The 20,880-nt window shown below is 46.2% G+C and overlaps 1 protein-coding gene across 1 annotated transcript in view; it reads left to right on the forward strand.

Moving 5' to 3' along the window:
• LOC127680700 (phospholipid-transporting ATPase FetA) overlaps nucleotides 1–20,880 on the forward strand; it is a 108,013-nt gene that overhangs the window by 82,201 nt on the left and 4,932 nt on the right. Inside the window, exons 14-24 of the mRNA XM_052176337.1 lie at nucleotides 1,580–1,788; nucleotides 3,896–3,939; nucleotides 6,874–7,036; nucleotides 8,723–8,911; nucleotides 10,324–10,439; nucleotides 13,103–13,267; nucleotides 14,853–14,964; nucleotides 17,475–17,580; nucleotides 18,111–18,258; nucleotides 18,747–18,930; nucleotides 20,338–20,561. Coding sequence (XP_052032297.1) covers nucleotides 1,580–1,788; nucleotides 3,896–3,939; nucleotides 6,874–7,036; nucleotides 8,723–8,911; nucleotides 10,324–10,439; nucleotides 13,103–13,267; nucleotides 14,853–14,964; nucleotides 17,475–17,580; nucleotides 18,111–18,258; nucleotides 18,747–18,930; nucleotides 20,338–20,561 — 1,660 coding nt within the window. The remainder of the gene's footprint in view (nucleotides 1–1,579; nucleotides 1,789–3,895; nucleotides 3,940–6,873; nucleotides 7,037–8,722; nucleotides 8,912–10,323; nucleotides 10,440–13,102; nucleotides 13,268–14,852; nucleotides 14,965–17,474; nucleotides 17,581–18,110; nucleotides 18,259–18,746; nucleotides 18,931–20,337; nucleotides 20,562–20,880) is intronic.

Here is a 20,880-nt window from a genome sequence, read left to right on the forward strand (position 1 = left end):
AGGACACACAACACATAGAAAAATTAGTAGCTTTTCTCTAGACTGATAGTGACATTTTCAAGTAAGGAATTGGAGGGAGGAGTTCTCATTCCCAGGAGCTCCAAAAACAAAATGCCTGCAAGGTCGTCTGCAATGAAAACGTTTAAACACTGAATAAATTAAACAGAAGACACTAGAAGACAGAAAGTCCTCCCGCACCCCTGGGTCAGGAGAATTAATATGAAATTGTTGATGGCACCAAACGCAGTTTTACAGATCCAACACAATCCCATCAAATCCCAACACAATTTCCATCAAAATCCCAGTGACATTCCTTATGACACTAGGGGGGGAATGCTAAAAATCAGCACAGAAGTACAAAAGACCGTGTAGCCAAACAACCCTAAGCAGAAGAAAAAAATGCTAGAGGTACCCCCATCCCCCCACCCCATCTGGTCTCATACTAGAGAGCTGTAGTAACAAAAACGGCTTAGCACTGGCACAAAGATTGCTATGGTGACTCTGCAATAGAGACCTATCCTGTCTCACTCACACAATTCACACAACACAGCCACCTAGTTGTTAATAAACATGTCAAAAACATACACTGGAAAATGGCAGCCTCTTCAGAATTAGGGAAGTCACTGAGGTAAACAAAACCAGCCAGACCCAGACAATTACTGCGTGTTTTCTTTCCTATGTGGAACCTAGATTTTAAGTTGTGTCTGTGTGTGTGTGTATGTGAGGGGAATTTTAAAAAGGGTAATGAAATACATTTGATGTGAATGCAGACAGACAAGCGGGGAAAGCCTGGAGGCCAGCAAGCGTGGGCGGGCACACAAAAACAAAACCTCACAAAAACAAAACCTCGTGAAAATGCCACGTAGAAGCCGTTGTTTCTGTGCTTATTCAAAAGTTTTGACTCAGGCTCTTACTGTGTAGCCCTAGCTAACCTGGAACTCACTGTTGTAGACCAGGCTGGCCTCAGACTCACAGAGATCCACCTGCCTCTGCCTCCTGGGTGCTGGGATTAAAAGATCATGCCACCATGCCTGGATGCATGCTGACTTAAAATTGATCTGATGAAACTCATGAGACTCGCTGGTGTAGAGAGAGGTCATTCGGAAAGACAGCACAGCAGGCCAGCCCCGGCTGGGATTCGATCAAGGGTGAACCCCTAAAACCACCTCTGATTCTCACAGCTTTTTCCTGAAGCAAAGAATATCTTAGCATTGCAAGTTTCTCTCTTTCCAATATGGCCACAATAATAATCTGTTTTAATGACACGAACAACCTTACCTTTTGTAAGTTCACTGTTCCTCTGAAGGTACTCTTTCTGGACACATTGGAGAAGATGAGTGGACGCAAAGTTTCTCTCAAACAAATTGATCAGTACTATTGGGGTCCAGGTGGGGAAACACCTTGCACTAACAGTAGCCAAGGTCAGAGCTAGGATGTACTGGCTAGTGCAGGAAAGCCCCGCAGAAGGTAGAGCCACATACAGACCCTCATCTGTCATGGACTTAGAAGAAGCAAACCAAAATAACATGTCTGCCTGTCCTCCTCTGACCAGCACCCTCTTTTCTTGCTTTCCCCTTAGTGTGGAGATAATAAGACTGGGCAACAGTTACTATATCAACTGGGATCGAAAGATGTTTTACGCCCCAAAGAACATGCCAGCACAGGCACGCACCACCACTCTTAACGAGGAGCTCGGCCAAGTTGAATATGTGTTCTCTGACAAAACAGGGACCCTGACTGAGAATGTGATGATTTTCAACAAATGTTCTATCAATGGGAAGACCTATGGTACGTGCACTCTCTGCCCTCCCTGAGTCCGGGAGAATCTGCTTGGGGGGTTGCTTTCAAGTATGCGGAGTCCCAAGCCTCTGAAATTCTCTTCACCTTCTGTTCTCACAGCCCTGTATTAACTGAGCTGGGAATGGGAGGGGTGGCCCTCCCCAGGGAAGAGCACACCGACTGCTTGTCCGGTGCCAATTAGCCCTAAAAGCATATGTGCACGTAGCATTGTATGAGCTCAATAGGCTGTGTGTATATGTGTGTATTTGTATATATGTGGTTAGGCATAAATACATATGTATGTATATATGTATATATACATATACACACACAAAGTATATCTACCTTATGTGTATATATCAAAATATATATGCATGCAATAGCCATTAGTGAAAAAAGAGGCCATAAATTTGAGGGAAATTGGAAGGTTATAGGGAATTGTCTGGAGGGAAGAAAGAGAAGGGAGAAATGATGTAATTGAATTATAATCTCAAAAAAACGGTTCTAATCAGAAACACATTTATTTAACACTTAGTAGATGAAATCCTTTGTTTTGTACTTTAAGACTGAGATTTGGGCCGTAGAGATGCTCACCAGTTAAGAGCACTAACTGCTCTTCCAGAGGTCCTGAATTCAATTCCCAGCAGCCACATGGTGGCTCACAACCATCTGTAATGGGGATCTAGTGCCTTCTTCTGGTGTGTCTGAAGACAGCTACAGTGTACTCACATACATTAAATTAATTAATTAATTAATTTTAAAAGACCAAAATTTATAAGATTTAGTCATTAGTTTCAAGGGATTTCTTATATCTTGAAGAAAAATAATATGCTCAATTATTTATAATACCAAATGGATATTGGTAAAAGGGTATTAGTTTTTCATTGAGAAAGAGTTAGTTTTCAACCAAAGAGTACACATGGAGGGACCTATGGCTCCAGCTGCATATGTAGCCTTGTTGGACATCAAAGGGAAGGGAAGCCCTTGGCCCTGAGAAGGCTCGATGCCCCAGTATAGGGGAATGCCAGGACAGAGAAGCGGAAGTGGGTGGGTTGGTGAACAGGTGGGATGGGGGATGGGATAGGGTGTTTTCCAAGGGGAAACCAGAAAGGGGATAACATTTGAAATGTAAATAAAGAAAATATCTTATTTTTAAAAAGTTAGTTTTTTAGTCCACAGTAAAGTATGACAGCTGACTGCAGTTCAGTAATGTCTTGTGTGCTTCCAGCTCCAAGTTGATAAGAGACCTTATTTAGAAAAACAAACAACACACACACACACACACACACACACACACACGCACACGCACACGCACACGCGCGCGCGCGCACACACACACACACACACACACACACACACAAAGGAGGAAAAGAAGGAAAGAAAAAGAAATCGTGAATGGTGTGTTCTAAGGAACGATATTAAGGCTGGTCTCTGGCCTCCACACACATGTATGCACATCTGCATTCATATACAAAAGATTAATAAAAGAAAGCCTTCTTTTAAGTCACCCAGAAATCCCCTTCCTGAATACCCTCCTAAAGCAGAAAAAGAGACTAAAACAGGTATTTGCAAATATTTGCAGCAGCATTATGGCTCAAAAGTAGAAATACCCCCTGTATTCATCAACAGATGAGTAGACATTTTAAAGTAGGCCATAAATATATGGAGTATGATTTGCTCATCAACCGTCATGAAACTTGATACCTGGTGCAACATGGATAAGCCTTAAGAACAGCGTGCTAAGTACATGGCCTGGCACAAAAGGACAAACATTGCGTGGTTTTCCTTGAGTGAACGTCTAGGAAAAATCCACAGAAATAAAAGCAGGAAGAGGTGGCGAGGGGCTAGGAATGAGGGGGAGTTTCTATGTGAAGTACTTACAGATGTGGAGCCCTCTGAGACTGTGGTAGCAGATGACTGCGTAGCATGCAGGAGCCCCGGCACCGCCCAAAACTCCCATGTATGCAAATATATGGTAATGATAACTGCACAGCACTTGTGGATGTAATTAATGGTGCTGAATTTTAAAAGTGACAGGCTTATAGCACACACGATAAGATAAAAACTTCCCTTAATTAGCTTCACTAAATCTCTGCTCCATTTACTTGCCCCATAGGTTATTCCTACGACGACAAAGGACAGTGTGTGCCAAAATCTCCAGTGAGTAATTACCATGCCTTGTGAATTCATGTGGGAAGTAAAGACAGAGAATCTTTTACACAATGCAGTCTCTACTCCTAAAATAATAAGATTTTAGTGGCCTGACATTTTTTTTTAAAAAATTATATACATGGCCTGTCTTTATTTGAGAAAGTTTTATGAAAGTAGCTTTGCTGGCATTGGCTGTGTCTCGACTCCTTTCCCTGTCCCATCTCCCTCTCTCAATCTCTCTCAAAACAACTCATGATCATTGTCTTAGTCACTGTTCTATTGCTGAAAAGAGATGCCGTATCTAAGGCAACACTTATAAAGAGAGCATGTAGCCGGGGCTGGCCCAGTTCCCAAGGGTCAGTCTGTCGTCAGTAAGGTAGGAAGCAGATAGGCATGGCGCAGGAGCAGGCAAAAGGGAAAATACTGGACTAGGCAGGGGCTTTGGTGCCTCAGAGCCCACCCCAGCAGCACAGCACATCTGCTCCACACCACACCTTCTAATCCTTCCAAACAGTTCATCTGCTGGGGACCAAACTTGCAAGTAAAAGAGCCTGTGGGGCATTTTCATCCAAACCACTGCATTCCACCCCCTGGCTCCACAGAGTTGTCACCATATCAGAAATGCAAAATGCATTCAGTCCAGTTTCCAAGATCCCCATAGTCCTTCAGTCTCAAAGCAACTTCAAAGTCCAAAGTCTCTTCTGAGACTCAAGGAAGACTCTTAACTGTAACCCCCTGTAAAAGCAAAAAGCAGACCACATGCTTCCAACATAACGCTGGCCCAGAATATACATCACCATCCCAAAGGTAAGGAAAGGAAGTGTAGTGAGAAATACTGGACCCAAGTGTAATGGCTGTAATCCACTGTCAGCTTGACCACATCTAGACCCAAGTATGATAACTGTAATCAGTAGTCAGCTTGACCACATCTGGACCCAAGTGTGATGGCTGTAATCGGTTGTCAGCTTGACCACATCTAGAAATAACTAATGCCAAGTAGCTAGGTACACCTGTGAGGGATTTTTTTTCTTCTTAATTAGATAATTTGAAGTAAAAAGACTCACTTTTAATCCAAACCTTTGAGGTGAGAAGATCTACCTTTAATCCAGCCCATATCTTCTACTAGGTAGGCATAGCCTAGGTAAAGACAGAGAAGGGAGCTTGCTGTCCTTGCCTGCTTGCCCTCACTCACTCGGGCAATCGCATCCCTTCACTAATAGTAAAGCCTACTCTTGTAGATTCAGATGTGCACCGAAGATTTAAAAAAATGTATTTGTTCCTGAGTGTCAAGATTATGTGCACAGCCGGGTGGTGGTGGTGCACACCTTTAGTCCCAGCACTTGGGAGGCAGAGGCAGGCAGATTTCTGAGTTCGAGGCCAGCCTGGTCTACAGAGTGAGTTCCAGGACAGCCAGGGCTACACAGAGAAACCCTGTCTCAAAAAACAAAACAAAAAAAGATTATGTGCACAATGTCTACTTGCATGACCACCTGCGTATCCAGTTATTTCACTGTACAAACTTTCATACCTACTGAATATCCTCTGGTGGTAAAGGACCTCGCCTTCTTACCAGTGGTCCAATGGGGTAATATAAAATTATTCTTAACTCTTTTATTTTTTTATTCTTCTGACATGCTACGTCAATTCCAGCTCACTGTGTTTGCACATTCCTCTTTGATTTAGTTTTTGTTGTGAGTTCTTCATCATTTCTCTTGCGAGTCACTAAATCATTTCCTAGCCAGTCTCCCTATTTCCTCTTGCTACTTTCAATGTACTCTCCAGACAGATGCTGGAGGCTTTCTGACAGATCTGATTGGTCACTTCTGGTGGAAAGTTCTGTGATGCTATATTGCAAATACCTGTAATACAGGAGCTGACCCTTCCTCTCCAGTCTTATAGCTGTTATTTCAGGGAATGTGCCGGTTTAAGAGGCCAATTATAGAAACGCCTCAGGATGTTATATAATGGGTTCTCCTAACCGTTTGAACCCATAAACTCCTAAAAGCTCATACCTTGATGTCTGGCTAAGTGCAGCTTAAGGATCTAGAGACTGAACTTGTTTGGGCAAAACTCTTTGCTAGATGAAATATACAGAAGAACCAGCATAGTTTCCTACAGACCCCCTTCTCCCAACAGTGCACCAGGCAGAATAGCTATGTGTGTGCTTGAATGCTGGGGCCCACAGGTGATAGTGCAATGAAAAAGAACTGGAGAAAGACCTGTGAAAATTCTGATATGGACGGAGCAAGTATGGTGGCATACAGTCGACATGCTTGGTGACAGAATGGAGCCTAATGCGAATGGGGAAGAGACCCTGTGTCTGAAGGGTCAAGGTCATAGCCAGGCAGATAGTAAATCCACAGATTGAGGCAAGGACTGAATGGAGAGACCACTAGGTCAGAACATGAGAGTCAGAACCTGGAAGAGCCAGGTATGCTCCAGAGCGGACAGTATTAAGTATGTAAGAAGCATGTACTGAGGCTTGTCACGTGGCATTTCCAACATTCGTCTCCAGCCCATCTTCCTCTGTGGGATTCGGAACAGTGATACCATCGTGGGCAGAGCCTTTTCTTTTCTCAGCCCCCTAAATCAGACAGAAGAAACCAGAAATAAGAATTTTCTCACACGCCAGTTATTAAACAGAGAGCAGTTAGTCCTTTGTACCCTCAGGACGGTTTGATTACCAGATAGGATCTGGAAACTGGAAAAGTCAAGTTTGAAGGTCACCATGGCTCATTTACAATCGCAGGAGTGCAAGCGGGCAAGAGGTCCCTGGGGAAGGCTGCACACCAGAATCCCGCAGTGGCCCTCGCACCGTTTCGCTCCCACCCTCCCTTCTTGTTTCCTTATAGATCTTGTCACATTCCAGAAGCTACCCCAGTGTGACAGTCTAGAAAATGTGCACCTGTGGCTGAGAGCCTTGTTCTGGGATTTATGTTCCAGAATGACAAGGTGGACTTCTCTTACAACCGCCTGGCCGACCCGAAGTTTTCGTTCTATGACAAGACTTTGGTGGACGCGGTGAAGAGTGAAGACCCGCTGGTCTACTTGTTCTTCCTCTGCCTGTCACTGTGCCACACGGTGATGTCAGAGGAGAAGGTGGAAGGTGAGCAGGGGCCTCACGGATGGGCACCGTGTTCCCACGTCAGGCCCGGCTGAGAGTGGGTGGCGCAAAAGGACTTGAAGAGTCCGACCTAGGAAAGAACTTTCTAACAGGGGAGCACTGCCCAGCTGTGCTGGGGTGCTGAACTCGGCAAGCAGCAAGGAGAGAGAAACCTCTTGGTTTAGGGAAAGAGTCAGTCACTGAATAACAGATCCATCGGATCAGTCCCACCGCCTTTGACAAGGCTTCCTGAGGGCTGAGTTGAGTTGTCTTCTTGTCCCTTACAATGTAAGTGACATCATATGTCTTAGTTTCTTTAGTAACCAAATATGGCAAAGTCATGTATTAATTTACCCAAACTATTTTTATAATAATAAATGAAAAATGACTGTTTAGTCATTATTAAGTTTTTAATGTTTTTAAGTTTTATTAGTATTATTTTAGGTGTGAGCATGTTTTGGGTGCATGTGTGTCTGTGTGACAGTTATATGCCTGGTGCCTGTAAAGGTCAGAGAAAGGACATCAGTTCCCTGGAACCGGAGGTACAGGTGATTGTGAGCCACCAGGTGGGTGCTGGGAATTGAACCAGGGTCTTCTGGAAGAGCAACCTGTACTCTTAGCTGCTAAGTCATCTCCCCAGCCCTAAGAATTCTGACAAACAAGTCTTTAGGCTTCCAAAAGAATCATATTCTCTCAAATCAATACAGTTACTATTCCCAGTAACACTGCGTTTGTGTATCACTTCACGGTTTTACAGTCGCTTCTATGTTTATCATCCATAATCCTTACGGCATCATCTGAGGCAGGCAGACAGGGAGGGGGGGAGGGAATGACCCCAGTTTTACTGAGGAAGCTAAAGCTAAAAAGAGATCAAGTTACTTACCTAAATTCTTACAGTGAGAAGGACAGAGAGAGATAAGCTCCCAAATCTCATGTCCCCTGGCCCTCCAAACTCCCACCGCATCACCCCTCACTGGGACCACTGTCCCAGCAAGCAACTATTTAAAGCAGAAAGGGTAGTGTTTGTTGTTCAGCAGATACATCCAAGTCTGACTTAAAACTATGTTCACCTACCTTATTCACAAAGATAAGTCTCTGGTGATGCTTTTTAAAAAAGAAGATGGCCTTCAGAAAATAATCCAGCACCTCAGTGGTAAAAGTCTTAGAGAAGAGTTTCAAAACTTCTGAGTAGTCAGTAGAGAAAGACTAATTGAATGGTGATTCACTACCATCTCAGGGTGAGCTAAAGGGGCCACACTCATAAATATTCTGTATTATTACTAAATCATCGATCCTATTACCTTACATATTCAACTGAATTTTCCTCCACCAAGACTTGTTCATCTGGACTCAGTCTATTTGAGTGGGACCAGGAACTGTTCCTTGAGCCATCTTTACCCACTACAATTCAAGAGTAGCCACCTGCTCTGCTTGTGTGTGCTCTGTGCCCCATGTGGCGCCGGCAGGCTAACGGAAGATTGTGAAATCAGTTGGAAATATTGGAAATAAAAATAAACTTGTATGGTCTGCATAGCCTGGCCTTTTAGGGCTCAGCCCATAAGGAAGTTTTGAAGAATGACGTCATCTTCTGGGCTCCTTTATGTCAGCCTCTTGAAACATGGTTTCCCTTGTGGGCGGCATCCCATTGCTCATGTCTGTAGGCTCTGTTGCCTCTCTCTCTCTTGTCAGGTGAGCTGGTGTACCAGGCTCAGTCGCCGGATGAAGGCGCCCTGGTTACGGCCACCAGGAACTTCGGCTTCGTGTTCTGCTCCCGCACACCCGAGTCCATCACAGTGATCGAGATGGGGAAAATCCGGGTGTACCGCCTGCTGGCCATATTGGACTTCAGCAATGAGCGCAAGAGGATGTCTGTGATTGGTGGGTGCTCCCGCCAAGTCAGTCAGTCTTTTCTCATCTGTCCTTTGCATGTCGACTCTGTTTCACCTACACACAAATTTCTTTTCCCACTCACATGACTTCTCAAATATACACACTTTTCATCTCTCATCTCCTTTAAATTGTCACCTATGTACAAATAGGGGCTTACTACAAGTGCTACACCCTTCCTCTAGTATTTCTGCTGGTGATTCACCAGCACCCTCAAGTCCAAGTAAAGATAGAAAATGAATTCATAAATCCTGGACATGGCTTAAGAGATGGGAGCAAATAATAAAGTTGCCCCTGTTCACCCTTGGATTCAGCCAACTATAGAGCAAAAATATTTTAAGGAACAGTCACGTGTGGCCCAAGTGTGTAGATCAGTTGTGAAGGACATGCTCAGCATTCACAAGGCCCTGGGTTCAATACCCAGGACCGGAATCAAAGTTCTAGATGTCCTGAGCATGTGTAAATGTTTACATTTGTTTGTATTCTCTAAAGCAGGGTTACAGTTACTTACAGGGATGTAGCTCAGTCATAGAATATTTGCCTAGAGTCTGTGAGTCCCAGGGACTGCTTCTTAATATAAACACACACACAAAGATAACATTTTCATTTTATTGGGTAGTATTAGTAGTCTAAAGATGATTTAAAGTATATAGCAGAGTATAGACAGGCTACATGAAAATAGTATCTATACAGATACTGTAGAATATACAGAGGTTATACGTAGGGTTGTAGCCCACCCCTAGGATACTGAGAGACACACAGTGGAAATTCATGCCCTCTGCTCTTTAACTTGGTTTTAGACTCTAACTGAAGAGAAGGCCACCCTGGTCCTAGTCTTTGTCTGGACCTTGAAACTAAGATTTCAAATGTGCTCTGGGCAGTGGTGGCGCATGCCTTTAATCTCAGCACTTGGGAGGCAGAGGCAGGCGGATTTCTGAGTTCGAGGCCAGCCTGGTCTACAGAGTGAGCTCCAGGACAGCCAGAGCTATACAGAGAAACCCTGTCTTGAAAAAAAACAAAAACAAAATAATAATAATAATAATAATAATAATAATTCAAATGTGACAGGATGTGGTAGTATGTACCTGTAACCCTGTCAGTTGAAAGGTAGAAAGAGGGAGAACGCATCATGGTTCCAGACCGGTCTGGACTCCATAGCAGGTTCCAAGCCCCAGCCTCAGAGAGTTGTGAGACCCTATCTTACAAAGCAAAACAAAAGCAGCTGAATAATATTCTGCATCAGAATCTTCCATGGAGGATATTCTCCATCCCGTTATTAGCCTCCAAAGGGGGCACAGAATCAAAGGGTATGGGGGGACAGGCTCCTGAAGTTCCTCAGAGAACCAAAGCAGTCTTAAACAGTAGGCCCGCATGGTTACTTTGCCTGATGTGCTCGTCTCTAGTTCGGACACCTGAAGACCGGGTCATGCTGTTCTGCAAGGGAGCAGACACCATCATCTATGAGCTGCTGCATCCGTCCTGTGCGTCCCTGGGCGATGTGACCATGGACCACTTAGATGTAAGTGTGACGGTGGCAAAGGGTGGAAGCTGTGGGTGGTTCTCTACATCTGGACATGTGACCTGAAGTATCCCCAATGTAGGGTGTGTGTTGACATCAGTTTTCTTCAGTTGGCCAAAGACTAGAACTAGTTTATGTTGTTGCAGTCTCACTGACCACATTTCCAGATTCTGTGACAAAGAATTATGTGGGACAAGACCCTAGAGGTAGAACAAGACTCTTGTCTGTAGAATAATTCTGATTCCTGCCTTCAGAGGTTAAAGATCTGGACTTTGCTTTGGAATCTGGTCTGCTGACATGCTTCCTCCTCTATCTTACTCTGCTTCTGCCCACTAGCATTTGAGATATATAAAATGAATTTGCCTGTGTATGTGTGTTGTAGCTTGACTTGCCATTGCTGGTTTTAGTGTAGCTATGTCCCATTATAAGTGGCTACTAAAGCCTCAGGAAACATGTCAAAATAATTTCATATGTCAAAACAGGTCTGAAATAGTTTTTAGCATCCTTTGAAGCATCCTTTGAAGCCAGACTGGGGAAATGCTCTCTGGGAAGGTGCCCTAGTGAGAGAGCAGGATATAAGAAACTACACACAGCTTCCGACTGCTAAAACAGGGATCCGCAAACAGGTCACATAGAAACAAGTTGCAGGAAGGACTTGTGTTGCAAGAAATATTTAAAAACAATCAATTGGCAAGTTCCCGCTGCCAGGCACCAGCAACTTTCTGCCCCGTGGGACTGGCCAGCCATGTGCTGGTGGGCAATGGCTGACTTGTTATTATCTTGTTGAGATTCTCTGGCCCAGAGGTCCCAAAACATCTCCACCCAGCTCGCTAAGTTCCTACTGATGGGCTGCTACCATGCCAGCTCCATGCTTCAAAAACCCCATGACCTTTGTGGTGCACATCTCGCAAACCCAGACAAGCCACTGTGTGAAGATAATGCAACACAAACTTAGTTCAGAAACACGGTAACTCAATCACTGGCACAACAACTAAAACTCTAACTTGTAGGCCTTATTAAATCTATATCCTCCAGTGGCGAATCCTGACAGATCTGCCATTGAAACCAGGAGATACTCATAATTACATCTTGTCTTCACACTATGCCCCCAATGCCCCACCCTCCAAAACAGGCCTACCTGTCTCCTGCTTCTTCTCTTCCTCCATCAAATTTGGAAGTCCCTCCTATTTGCCCGGTGATTGGCTCTTTTATTCATTAAGGGATTGATTCACAAGAAGTCACATGTGTACAATGACTCACTCCTTGTCTGCAGCCCCTCCCAGGAGAATGGAATTAGCATCAAAATACAAACAGCACCAGGCCCATCCACAACAGACTTGGACACTGAGCCATGGTTTGCCCCATGCTAAGAGGAAAGAGCACCACACAAGTAGGAATGAGAGATGTCAATAGGTTCAGTAAAGTGATTTGTCAGATGGATTAATGAATCTGTTGCTGTATCATCCTCTTAATGATGTCAAACAGAGAACCAGATTCTGCTGCTACCAATTCCTTCTTAAGTCTCCTGAGATCATCTCTGGCCCAACAGGACAAACACTTAAGATTTGGTATTCTCTCTGTGCATTGCCTTACATTGTTTATGCCTGGAGTTAACATCAACTGGAGTTATACAGGGAATGAAAATAAATTCATGTTTTCTCTGGTCTTATAATGCCAGTGAATTCTCATTCACTTTACTGTAGTAGTAATAATGTAGAATTATTGTTGGTTTTAAGGTCTTAGTTTAGTAATCTGCTTTGAATCCTCCTCAGATGGATGAGCTGTGCTCTCTCATCTGGCACCCACATTCTCTCCCAGCCTCCTTAGGACCAAGCACATGCTCCTGCAACAGGGCTGCCTATAGCTAAGATATACTGCAGCCAAGTGTCTTAGTCAGGGTTTCTATTCCTGCACAAACATCATGACCAAGAAGGTCATGGGGAGGAAAGGGTTTATTGAGCTTACACTTCCATGCTGCTGTTCATCACCAAAGGAAGTCAGGACAGGAGCTCGAGCAAGTCAGGAAGCAGGAGCTGATGCAGAGACCATGGAGAGATGTTCCTTACTGGCTTGCTTCCCCTGGCTTGCTCAGCCTGCTCTCCTATAGAACCCAAGACTACCAGCCGAGGGATGGCACCACCCACAAGGGGCTCTCCCACCCTTCATCACTAGTTGAGAAAATGCCTTACAGCTGGATCTCATGAAGGCATTTCCTCACCTGAAACTCCTTTCTCTGTGATAACTCCAGCTTGTGTCAAGTTGACACAAAACCAGCCAGTACACCAAGTAATAAACACAAACTAACTCATCCAAGAAAGTTTCTGCTGTCGTCTCATTAGCACAGTTGTCTATAGCATCTCAGCTGAGCGGTAAGATGCAGACAACTACAAGCTGAGGGCATTATCGACCTTGTTTGTTTTTAACTTTTGAGATACAGACTCATTATATAGTCTCAGCTGGCCTGGAACTTAGGACCCGCCTCTCAGTCTCCCATACATGCATCCCTCACGTGGCTTCCTCTACATTGCTTAGTACAAGACTAGCCCCACAGTAGCAAGCAGGAAACGCTGGCTCCCAGGCAGAGGGGCTCTGCGGAGTTGGTCTGCCAGTTCCTTATCTCATCCTTTCCCAGCTCTGACTTGGCACTCATCTTTATCGTCCAGGATTTTGCCAGCGAAGGCCTTCGCACCCTCATGGTAGCTTACCGGGAGTTGGATAAGGCGTTTTTCCAGACATGGATTAAAAAGCATGGCGAAGCCTGGCTGACCTTAGAAGATCGAGAAAGAAAACTAGCTCTGGTCTACGAAGAGATCGAGAGAGACTTGATGGTGAGTGTGAAGAAGCCAGAGATGGTGGGCGTGGCAGCTAGAGGGCCGAGCAGGGTTCTAAACAGCTAATCCTCAGATGCATAGCAAGATAGAGGAAGAAGGGAATTGAAGAAGAAAGGGAGGAAAGAGGAGTTAATCCAAAAGAAAAAAAGATCTGAATAAAATACAGATTCAATAATTCAGGATGAATTACTGTCATAATCAACACAAAAATGATTTGCTCACTCATTCAATATATTTAAGAAGGGCTGCCTGTGATCTAATGTGTCCCATATACCAGTAGAGAATAAAGATATGTATATTGTGTTGCATCTTACACAAGACAGCTAGTCTGCACCATGAGGAAGACATCTGAGAACCCTCAGGAAGATGGCAGGCCAAGCAGCTGTCTAGTTGTCTAGCTGTGCAAACAAGCTCTTCACACACTGTGGTGGCAATAGAGGCCTGAGCAGGGGCAGGCTTAGCCTGTTAGTTAAAGATCAGGTCAGCTGGGACAGGGTGAGGGAAGGGGGCAGAATAAGGGCGAGCGTCCTCAGGGGCCACTTTGTGATGACAAAGGGCAGGAAGCCACAGGAGGGTTCAAGCAGAGAAGTGATATCGCAGCTTCTGCAGTCTTCACTCTGCACACTGCCCAGAGTGGCTACCAAGAAGAGCACACAAGAGGCTTTGTTCTCTTAAAGAGAACATCAGGAGAATTGGCTAGTGGATGGATTATGGGCATAAGAGAAAGAGACGTTAAGAAGACCCTAAAAGGTGTGTGTGTGTGTGTGTGTGTGTGTGTGTGTGTGTTATAAGACTGATCAGGCTAGCTCTACTGTAAAAAGATAAATTACTGACAGCAAAAGACAATTGAGATCCTAGCTTTCCTTCCCGTCTGCCTTTCTGAAGACCTAGCAGGAACCACTTAGAAGTTTGCCCATCTCGCGGTCTCAGTTTAGCTGTGGGGTTCATCCCCATGTCAGCACCTCAGGAAGACTATAAACAGGCTTAGTGTTAGACCAGCACTCTTGTAATCCAGGGAGGTGGAAAGTTCCAGAAGTTTCAGATGGTCTCAATAGGATCAAAACATAGCATTCAAGCTCTTGTGGGGTTGAAGGGAACTGGAAATCCCTCTCCTAGGACTCCCCACGCTAGGTGCCATTCCAGCAAGCTGTGGTACAGGGAGAGGTGAAGGGACCAAGACACAGATGGTTTGGTGTGGGCACAGAGCTTCATGTACGACTTGGGCAAGACCCTTCTTTCTCCGGTTTCCAATGCCGTGTTTCTAAATTTCAGTTAAAAAACTGTGGGTACCACTCAGCATACTGGCACGTGCCTTTAATCCCAGCACTGGGAGGTGGAGGCAGGTTGATCTCTGTGAGTTCCACTACAGCCGGAGCTACATTTTCAAAATCCCGTCTGAAACAAACAAACCAATAAACAGCAAGCAGCTGCATGTGTCAGCCGAGCGTGCCGAGTGTTTCCTCCTGAGTCCTCATGCCAGGACAGGGGGCTCAGAGCGCTAAGGGGCCACACGGTCTCTAGGTGGCTCTTAGTGTTGAAGTTCTCATCCTTGACCTCTCTCACCGACGTCTCCTGTCTGAAGTTACTAGGGGCCACAGCCATAGAAGACAAGCTTCAGAGCGGAGTACCCGAGACAGTTGTCACCCTGAGCAAAGCCAAAATTAAAATATGGGTCCTGACTGGCGACAAGCAAGGTAACAGCCCTCTCCTGCCCAGGTAGACACTTCCTTCCTTCCTTCCTTCCTTCCTTCCTTCCTTCCTTCCTTCCTTCCTTCCTTCTTCGCTTGACAGATTCCAGTAGCTCTAACCAAGGCCTAAGCAGGCGCCTACCTTCCTTTCCACCTTTGTACATAATTTGTCATTTGCTTTGTCCTGGTGGTCACTTTATAACATGGTCTTTAACAGCACCCCTTCTTTGTCCCCAAGGGCACCTTTTCATCTAAAACTCCTGACTGCTGCCACCCTGTTCAGCTGGGGTCCCCTCCTCTTTTTCTCTCCCCCGTTTGTCCTTACTGATTCAGTGTAGTTTACATCCATCAGCCCAATCCACACAACCATCAGCTTAATCTTCCTCACACACACTAGCCTATATTACCCCTTTGCCCAGGGACCCATGGTGACTTCATGATGTAAACACCCTTTGGCATTCAAGGACCTAGATAATCTGTTGCTTTATCTTCCTATTGTAACCATCATCTTCATTTGTCTTCCCCAACTAAATTCCTACTCCCAGGTTTGGGCTGTTTTCTTACAAAAAATACCTTTGCTTCTCCTACACAGTCCTATGAATCCTTCAAGGACTTCCAGGAAGAAATTTCTGGAAAAAATTTCTGGGATTTCTTTTCTGCATTCTCATCATATTTGTATCCAGGATTTGGATATTATTTTTTTCTTTAGTATTAATTTATTCCAAACTTCAGATTTCTTAATATAAAGGAATGATATAACTCAAGCATGCCTCTATTCTCCTAAAATGTAGTATAGAAATAGAAACAGTACTGCTCAAAAGAACATATCCATAGGCCATCAAGATAACTCAGAGGGTGAGAGTGCCTGCCACCAACTGTGACTACCTGCCGTCACTGCCTGGGACCTCAGGATAGAGGAGAAGAACCGACTCCTGCAAGTTGTCCTCTGACCTCCACACGTGCACAGGTGCACATGCACACACACTGTCCTCTGACCTGCACACGTGCACATGCACACACTGTCCTCTGACCTCCACACATGCACAGGTGCACATGCACACACACTGTCCTCTGACCTCCACACGTGCACATGTGCACATGCACACATACTATCCTCTGACCTGCACACGTGCACATGCATACACTGTCCTCTGACCTCCACACGTGCACATGCACACACACTGTCCTCTGACCTCCACACATGCACATGTGCACATGCACACATACTATCCTCTGACCTGCACACATGCACATGCACACACTGTCCTCTGACCTCCACACGTGCACATGCACACACACTGTCTCTGACCTGCACATGTGCACATGCACACACTGTCCTCTGACCTCCACATGTGCACATGTGCACATGTACACACACTGTCCTCTGACCTGCACATGTGCACATGTACACACTGTCCTCTGACCTCCACATGTGCACATGTGCACACTGTCCTCTGACCTCCACATGTGCACATGTACACACTGTCCTCTGACCTCCACATGTGCACATGTGCACACTGTCCTCTGACCTCCACATGTGCACATGTACACACTGTCCTCTGACCTCCACATGTGCACATGTACACACTGTCCTCTGACCTCCACATGTGTACATGTACACACTGTCCTCTGACCTCCACATGTGCACATGCACACACACTGTCCTCTGACCTCCACATGTGCACATGCACACACTGTCCTCTGACCTCCACATGTGCACATATACACACTGTCCTCTGACCTCCACATGTGCACATGTACACACTGTCCTCTGACCTCCACATGTGCACATGTACACACTGTCCTCTGACCTCCACATGTGCACATGTACACACTGTCCTCTGACCTGCACATGTGCACATGTACACACTGTCCTCTGACCTCCACATGTGTACATGTACACACTGTCCTCTGACCTCCACATGTGCACATGTACACACTGTCCTCTGACCTGCACATGTGCACATGTACACACTGTCCTCTGACCTCCACATGTGCAGATGTACACACTGTCCTCTGACCTGCACATGTGCACATGTACACACTGTCCTCTGACCTCCACATGTGCACATGCACACACACTGTCTTCTGACCTGCACCTGTGCACATGCACACACACTGTCCTCTGACCTCCACATGTGTACATGTGCACATGCACACACACTGTCCTCTGACCTGCACATGTGCACATGTGTGCGCACACACACAAACACACACACACACACACACACACTGTCCTCTGACCTCCACATGTGCACACAGCACACTCATACACACAAACAGGCTTTTTAGAGAAGGCTAAGCCTGAGCAACCCCTCTGCTCTTCATAACTCCTAAGGCAAAGCCAAGTACCTGTTAGCGTTCGACTACAGTTTACCCTGGTTCGTGAAAAATGCCCTGCATGTTAACTGACCCCAGGGCAAACATGGACAAGTGGCTCTGAGCCTGCTGTTCCTGCCCAGGTAATCTGTATGGTAAGTGCCAGTCAAAACGAGACCCCGTTCCCCTTTCTGTAGAGACTGCTGTGAACATCGCCTACTCCTGTAGGATTTTCAAGGACGAAATGGATGAGGTGTTCACGGTGGAAGGCACAGATGGGGAAACTGTTCTGGAAGAACTCAGGTACACACAGGAAGGCAGCTTCAGTGCGGGCCCAAGCTTTCCACACCTTTCCCCCGGTGTGGTCCCCTCCACACAAGATACAGAGAAGAAATGGCAAAGGGGAACAAACAAAACAGCCAAAATAGTTGAGACAATTTTATAAGAAGCATTTGGCCTAGCCGGGCGGTGGTGGCGCACGCCTGTAATCCCAGCACTCTGGGAGGCAGAGGCAGGCGGATTTCTGAGTTCGAGGCCAGCCTGGTCTACAGAGTGAGTTCCAGGACAGCCAGGACTATACAGAGAAACCCTGTCTTGAAAAAAGCAAAATCAAAAAAAAAAAAAAAAAAAAAGAAGAAGCATTTGGCCTAAAGGACTCAGAGTGTGGGCAGGGAAATGTAAGCGGGCCAGCTAGCAGAGACCCACTTGGCAGCCTGGGAGACGGCAGCCCAGCAGCCTAGCACCTCCCTGTCTGCTTTAACCTTGGGTGTGGTTTTCCTTCCGAAGTTGTAGAGCCTTAGATCAGACTCTGACCATGCTGCTCTGGCTTCCAGGACAGCAAGGAAGAAGATGAAACCTGACTCTCTGCTGGAATCAGATCCCTTGAACATTTACCTCGCCAGGAAGCCCAAAATGCCTTTCAAAGCCCTTGACGAAGTGCCCAACGGCAGCTACGGCTTGGTCATCAGTGGCTACAGTCTGGTGGGCAACACAGAGCCTTATTCCAAACCACGCGATCCCTAGATCCAACCCAACTCAGGGAAATCTTATCCCTTCCCTATTTTATGGGGAGCCCTTCCCTGGGGTCCTATACCTGAAAGACATCTTTCCCCAGGTTGCTCTAGGCTGGAGTATAAGAAAGAGAAGCCAAGAAAATTCCTTCTTTATTCTTTATTTGAGATTTTTCTCTGCTAACATGGCTTGCTACTCTGGGGAAAAGGACAGATAAGGAGAGCGAGACCCTTCAAAAGTCCCTTGGCCTAATGGCCCACTGACCCAGTGAGAATTTCCCACTGGAGGCTGAGCCAGATGTGAGGGTCACTAGGACTAACTTGAGAGGTGGGCCCCTGGGGGTAGAGCACTTGTGAGGAACAGGCTTGCCCTAGAAAGGACAGGAGAGGGCAAAGGGAAGGTCTGACCCTGAGAGGCTTTGGGGTACCACATTAAGTAAGTGTGTCCTGGTGCTACAGGCCTATGCTCTAGAGAGGAACCTGGAGTTCGAGCTGCTGCGAACAGCATGCATGTGCAAGGGCGTGGTCTGCTGCCGGATGACGCCCCTTCAGAAGGCCCAAGTGGTAAACCTGGTGAAGAGGTACAAGAAGGTGGTGACACTGGCCATCGGGGATGGGGCCAATGACATCGGCATGATCAAAGGCATGTGAGGGGACAAGGGCAGTGTCCCCATCCAGGGCTCATCCCCTTTCTTCCTCCGTGCGCACACTGACCTGAATGGCCCTGTGGTGTTGACTCACACTCTACCTGTTGTAGGAAGTATGCATGTCTCCTTTGCAACTCCTTCACCTGACTCCCTCACACCCACATCCACAGGCGCGCACACAGTGAGAGCCTTTCACTCACACCGTGAAGGTAAGACAGATGCAGACGCGCATGGCCGGTGGGAGCCCAGGCTTACCCTCGCTTCACAGCTGGCTGTGTAGCTACCACAGAGCTACCTGAGGCATCAGGTCCACGGGAAGCATCACTGCTGAGGAGTCACAGTCTTTTTCCTTTCCCAAAGTCTGCGGGCTGAAGGCTCAGCTGTTTAGAACCTGCCGTGGCTCCCTAAGGTGGAGGGGAGGTGGTAATGTACTGAAGTTCCTATCAGTACAAGCAAAAAGCTAAACTTTTCTGGTTTAAATCTCAAGTGCATGTCCAGAAACATGCTGATCGGTGAGCTATGAGCAAAATTTCACCTCACAGGAAACACCACCGGCTAGCCCAGTCCCTGCTTCAATTCTAGGAAGAGTTGGTTCCTAGTTCAGTCTTTGAGGCTTTAGAAACTTCAGTTATCCTATGGGGTACTGTGGCACACACCTTTAGTCCCAGCACTCGGGAGGCAGAGGCAGGTGGATCCTCTGTTCAGGGCCACTCCGTTCTACCCAGTGAGTTTTAAAACAGCCAGGGCTACACAGAAAAACCCTGTCTCGGGCAAAGAAAAAAAGGAAAGGAAAACTTAATCCTGCTAAGTAGTAATGTAGGTGCACTGGAGAAAAGTCTGTGAATGTGAGCACAAGAGGGAATTGCCACAAAGTAATTGAATCTTTTAGAAGATTCAGTCTTATATTCTGTCAAAAAAACCTTGCTTTATCTAGCAAGTTCCTTCCTCACTAGCAAAGTATGTACACTGTCTCTCTGAAAGGCTGGGTTTTTTGCCCCCGAGGTAAACGTGGGTAATTAAATATTGTGTTAGATCAGCATTCATCCCAGATTCTTAATTTATTTAAGTATCTTCTGTGGATAACACAGACTTTAAATCACAATTATTTAAATAGTAAGAAAGAGTCCAAGCAGCTAGGGTGAAGGTGAGCCTTCTGGTGCTGGCCGTGCAGTAGCGAGCAGCCTCCATGACAGAATCCAAAACAGAGGGGCTGTTTGCCAGGGTGTGGGGACAGAGCAGTCAGTCACAGGGAGAAGCCTCCTCTAAGAAGCTGCAGTTCTAACCGGGTATAGCAGTGCTTGCCAAATACAAAACAAACGGTCTGCCCAACCTCGTCGCCATGTTCCCTTCACACTTCCCAGCGTAAGAACCCAGTCTTAGCCATGCCTGTGCTTTCATCTCAGCTGCCCACATCGGGGTTGGCATCAGCGGCCAGGAGGGGATGCAGGCCACGCTCAGCAGTGACTTCTCCTTCTGCCAGTTCCGCTATCTTCAGCGCCTACTCTTGGTCCATGGCCGCTGGTCCTACAACCGCATGTGCAAGTTTCTCAGCTACTTCTTCTACAAAAACTTTGCCTTTACCCTGGTGCACTTCTGGTATGCCTTCTTCAACGGCTTCTCTGCACAGGTGAGGGACTAGGTGGGGCTCTCCATTCTAGCTAGGCAGACATTCAGGGCTCTTCGCTAGAGGTCAGAGTATAAAGTGTTGCCATCATCTCTTTACCCTGCATGAATCCCAAACCTACATTGGCCTTACATTCCAGGTCATAAAGGTTCTGTTACTGACGGCTACCTTAGGACCACTCCCATGAGCTGACGCTGTTTACCAACATAATTAGGAAAAGTCGAAGGAGCTAGAGGTTCTCCTAGCATCCAAAGTCATCCTGTTGTTGTTGTCCACAATGTCCTAGTAATTCTCCACTTCCATTACTTTTAGACTTATTTCT

Source organism: Apodemus sylvaticus, chromosome 3 (genome assembly GCF_947179515.1).
Source record: "Apodemus sylvaticus chromosome 3, mApoSyl1.1, whole genome shotgun sequence".
In the NCBI taxonomy this organism is placed as follows: Eukaryota; Metazoa; Chordata; class Mammalia; order Rodentia; family Muridae; genus Apodemus; species Apodemus sylvaticus.